Genomic DNA, 5,000 nt, shown 5'->3' on the forward strand with positions numbered 1-5,000 from the left:
TCTCTGGGTTTATTCGTCACTCGAGTATTGCCCTTGGCACTTGTAAATTATTAATACAAGATAACAGCCAATTCATCATTTCAAAAAGTCCTCATGATTAATCAATTTGAAACAAGTCGTCCTTCTCGAACCAGATTCATTAGTGAGCGAAACAGTGAACCGAGTCGGACCAGCGACCCCTCATCGTCCGTCCTCCTCGTCGGGTTCATCACCGTCGTCGTCGTCTTTTCCGTCGTCCTCCTGCGGTTCAGAAAACTTCCGTCGTGTGGGAGACAAGTGCTACTACTTCTCCGCCTGGAAAGAACACCGAGCCACCTGGAAGGTCAGTCACGACGGCAACGACGTGTCTTTCATGATGAATGGATTACTTTTTTATGCATTTTTATTATTATTATTATTTTATTATTATTATTATTTTTTTTTAATTATTATCATTTTTATCTATTTATTATTATTTTTTTTTTTTTTTGGGGGGGGGTGGTCCTTGTATTATGATTGTTACGAGATGTCGGGAACTTGTGAGTGCTATTTGTTTCATTAGTTGTATTTGCAGTTGTCATGTGTTTAGCTATATGATAGATTGTCACATGAGATTGTAGGTTTAGCATCTACACGATTTCATAACAGATGAAACTATCCACTAAGATGAATGATTGTTTGATCACATAATGTCTTACAGTAAACTATTAAGGGAACTCAGAAACATGATTAAATGACAATGATAAAACACAGTGTCTTTCAGGAGGCTAATACGTCCTGTGAGAAGCTGGGCGCCAAGCTGGCAGAACCAATCACACCGAAACAGTTCACTGCTCTCTCTCAGTTTCTCTCCCTCGCTACAGAAACTACAGGTGTGTGCAGATTCTATAACAAACTTGGTATCTAGAAACAAACGATAGTACTGAAGGAAATTGTAATGGGTGTATGCGTTCACTGCACATCGCTACTAAGTATTCTGTTTTCAGTCAGCACTGCCATGGAGCCATTCTCTTAAAATATTATAATCCTCATCCCTACCTGGGCTCCCCAAGTCGATTTCCTCCACCCGTCAACCTAAAGCTCTATTAACTTACTTTCTAAGATCACGGAATCCATCATAAGCGGTAACTGCATGTCCATTGAATAGAACAGTCCACTTCTAGTAAGGCAAGAGCTACTATTGACTGTTAGGAATATGGCTAGTCCTCCTCAGCCTTGGAGTCATTCGGCGATGGCAGTGTGATATCCTTGGACATTTCCAAAACCTTTGGCTGCGTCTTTCTCCTGGATTACTCTTTTCATTGCAATCAGATAATTGTTGTGCGCGTTGATGACATTCCAACAATACTGGCGTACCTCAAGACTTAGTTATCTCCTTTGTTCTTTTGATCTTTCCCGTTGACGATATCGCAATACCATTAGTTTCTTGTTCAACCCATTATTTTCATAAGAAATATAGTGATAATGATTTATCCTTTACTCTATAGTCTTCAGTAAAAAAGGTATATTATATTTCAAATTTTACATATTTCCCTTTTTGATTAAGACTTATTCTTCATATGTTGGTGAATAATTAACAGATCATGTCATATTTATTGCTAGAAGACTGAACAACTTATTTTATCAGGAAAAACGTGATTGGATACATCACTCTGTCACTGAATCCACACCACATCCCACTTGACATATTAGCTTTAATATCACAGTACGAAGGAAAGTGATTTCATATACCCCCGTATTATTTTTTACAATCGACTTTTTACCTCCCAAACTGTTATACATTTGATGTACAACGTTGAGCCTGTCTCTATTCTATAAAATATACCACTCAAACCACTTTTCATTGTAAAATGGATGGGAGGTAAGTGCGTAGTTTAAGTAGACCACTTATTTCTTTGGATTTAGACCAAACGATACTCTGCACAGATAAGAATCCGAAGTGTTTTACGCAATAGACCCAGTGCAGGTCGTGTGTAAGACTTGATGTTTCTGTTGACAACTTCATCATGGATTTAGACAATCCAGTTACAGATTCTACTTGTTCGACCTATTTGTTGCAACCTGTTTCAGAGGTTTATACTAAAGTCATGACCGCCCAAGACAATATTTACATATCCATGATCCAAGTCAGTATAATTGAAAATTTAGACGATTTAATAATGCGAGAAAATATATAGAATGCGTCAAATACTAGTGTGACTCAACTCACCATAAACTCAGCAGAAGAAATAACCTCAAATAAACATCCTATTCGCTCAGGCTTCGCTCACTGGATCGGCGGGCTGTACCTAGATCCCTCCTGGCGCTGGATCTACAAAGGATACGAAGTCGACCTGGACCCCCTCTCCTGGATCAGCTCGGACGAGAGGAACAGGCGAGTCGGCCCGGGAGACATATCCAACGGACGGTGCCTCAGCTTCTCCTTCATTCACCGAGCCTCCAGCTACGCCTTCGGGGGCTGCGAATGCGCCTTCGAAAAGTACTACGTTTGTGAGGCTCTCGAGCGGACTCACAGGATGTTATGAAAACGGTGGTGTTGCTGCGGGCTCGATGGGCATTTCCAGGCAGGAACGTGAGTTACAGTAGTTCTCGGTTAACAGGTAGTTTAAGAGTTGATTCGTTCTTTTTGTATTTTGTTAAGATATACTGTGTCTGGTACGCATGTTTTAGGAAGGTAGCCTAAAAGAAAGTGGGTTTACTTTTTTCTGTAATAAAGGTTCATAGTGTATTCAAGTGTAACGAATACAGTAAAGAGATTTTAATCTAATAGTATTTATCTTTAAGTACCTAGTAAGGCGACTGTTTCTTGGCTTTGAAATTAGGACATGTGTTAAGAAATAGAAACACACACACACACACACACACACACACACACATATATATATATATATATATATATATATATATATATATATATATATATATATATAGATATATATATATATAGAGATATATATATAGATATATATATAAATATATATATATATATATATATATATATATATATATATATATATATATATACACCTATAACCGTAATAGGGAATGAACATTACATGGAAAGTGGAATCTCAAGCCAATACAGAATGCTTAAATTTGATCAATTATCAATTGGGATAATGTTAATTACATTCTCTCTCTCTATCTCTCTTTCTTCTCTCTCTCATCTCTCTCTCTTTCTCTCTTTTTATATATGATATATATATATATGTATATATATATATAATGTATATGTGTATATATATATTATGATATACATGTATATATAAATAAATAAATATATATATACATACATATATATATATATATATATATATATAAATATATATATATATACATATATATATATATATATATATATATATATATATATATATATAATAAACAGATGGATATGCAAATAAAGAAATAAAGCATAAGGAATATTTATTTACTAATAACCTTAAAGAAAATATATCAAAGTATACACACGTAACAAACGTAGAGAGAAAAATATATATATACGGACAGCAAACATCTACAATAAATATAAAAAAAAAAGTTAACATATCTAACTACATATCAAAAACATGACACACTTTGTACATAAAGGGACATTGTAGATCATCCTACATCTGGTACCCGCTCTGGTTGCCGAAGGCTTCATAGAATCGTATTTCAATATCATTGTTGCAGGCTCGCCAACGCGCTTATAAAAGCCCATGCGAAGTCTCTGCCCCGCTTATCTGGCTTTTGATATCATCGTAATGAAGAAAAGTGTTGTTTATGATCTGTTTTGACTCGGATTTTGGAAAATGAAGTCGGCAGATCACCTTCACTGAGAGAGCGAATCAAAAAGTGTTAATGGTGGGATTCAGCATTGGCAATATTAAGGAAGAATTCCAGATATGCGCTACATTAAGGGAAATATCGAGACGGAAATATATTTACAAAAAGTAGCAGAAATTGGAAATGTTTCGAGCACAACATTATATATACAGTATATATATATATATATATATATATATATATATATATATATATATATATATACATATATATTTGTATATATATACATTTATTTATATATGCAAATACACGATATACCGAGACTAATGAACAGTTCAGATGTCAGAGTTGATCAGTCTGATGACCAAACTGCCTCATATACAAATACATAAAACAGCAGCATCATCGCCTGTCCACTAAAACCCACAAAACAATCCGTCAATCCTAACTGAGAAATAAATAACATCAGTGCAACATATTGCAGGAGCTGATACACTTAACCCTAAACATGTTAGGAATCTTAAAGATAACTGACCCAAGGCCTTGCAACCAATCAGCGGAGGAGCGGCCTGCTCTGCAACATCCTCGACGCCATAGAAACACGTCGGTCCAGTGCTTCCGTTCACGAAACCCTCGGAGCACTTCGCTGCTGGAGAGCAAGGGTATTATACTATTTTTGGTCATCCGTAAGAAAAGCCCAGAGGAAAGTAGTCGACTCATGAAGCGCTCACTAGATGTCGTGGAAGTCAAGTCCGACCCTTGAGGGCGTATCTAGTGAGTAGTCCCTGCATCCACCTCCGTTTATATGTACAAATTGCCCTACTGACACAGTCTCATCTGCCCTCACACCATGGTGGGTTCTTCGTCTACTGATATTTCGCTGTAGATGTTATCGTAGTCGCCCTCTTTCTTCATCCGCGGCATCGGTTTCGGACGATGGCTCAGGCAAGGCGTCGGGACGGTGTCCGAATCCGAAGACGACGACGAGATCCGGATGATGGCCGTGTGGTTTTCGGTCGAAATGTCGGTGTCGCGGTCGCTCTCCCGCCGGGCCGACGCGCACCGGCAGGTCATCTCGGGTCGCTCCTTCCGCTGCTTCTTCTTGAGCGCCCGCAGCGACCGCTTGTCCGCCTTCTCCGAGGGCTTCCGCGGAACCACCATGTAGCCGTAGTAGTTGAACATGCCCGGGTAGTGCGAGCCGTAGGGGAACGCCTGGTCGCCGTTGAACACGCTCAGGAGCTCCGTGTTGAGGT

General features: G+C 38.3%; 2 protein-coding genes across 5 annotated transcripts in view; one reads left to right on the forward strand and one right to left on the reverse strand.

Moving 5' to 3' along the window:
- LOC122251652 (uncharacterized) overlaps positions 1 to 2,746 on the forward strand; it is a 13,309-nt gene extending 10,563 nt beyond the window's left edge. The window contains exons 6-8 of the mRNA XM_086543215.1: positions 135 to 322; positions 743 to 851; positions 2,239 to 2,746. Coding sequence (XP_086399341.1) covers positions 135 to 322; positions 743 to 851; positions 2,239 to 2,504 — 563 coding nt within the window. The 3' untranslated portion in view covers positions 2,505 to 2,746. The remainder of the gene's footprint in view (positions 1 to 134; positions 323 to 742; positions 852 to 2,238) is intronic.
- A 642-nt stretch (positions 2,747 to 3,388) lies between these two features.
- Positions 3,389 to 5,000, reverse strand: part of LOC122251643 (uncharacterized) — a 151,635-nt gene continuing 150,023 nt past the window's right edge. For all 4 annotated transcript variants that reach the window (XM_086543218.1, XM_043013700.2, XM_086543217.1 and 1 more), the window contains one exon: positions 3,389 to 5,000. This exon is cut by the window's right edge and continues 327 nt beyond it. In XM_086543218.1, the coding sequence (XP_086399344.1) occupies positions 4,591 to 5,000 (410 nt within the window). In that variant the 3' untranslated portion in view covers positions 3,389 to 4,590.

This window comes from Penaeus japonicus, unplaced genomic scaffold (genome assembly GCF_977035675.1).
Source record: "Penaeus japonicus unplaced genomic scaffold, GWHDUDI00000001_assembly GWHDUDI00000013, whole genome shotgun sequence".
NCBI classification, from domain to species: Eukaryota; Metazoa; Arthropoda; class Malacostraca; order Decapoda; family Penaeidae; genus Penaeus; species Penaeus japonicus.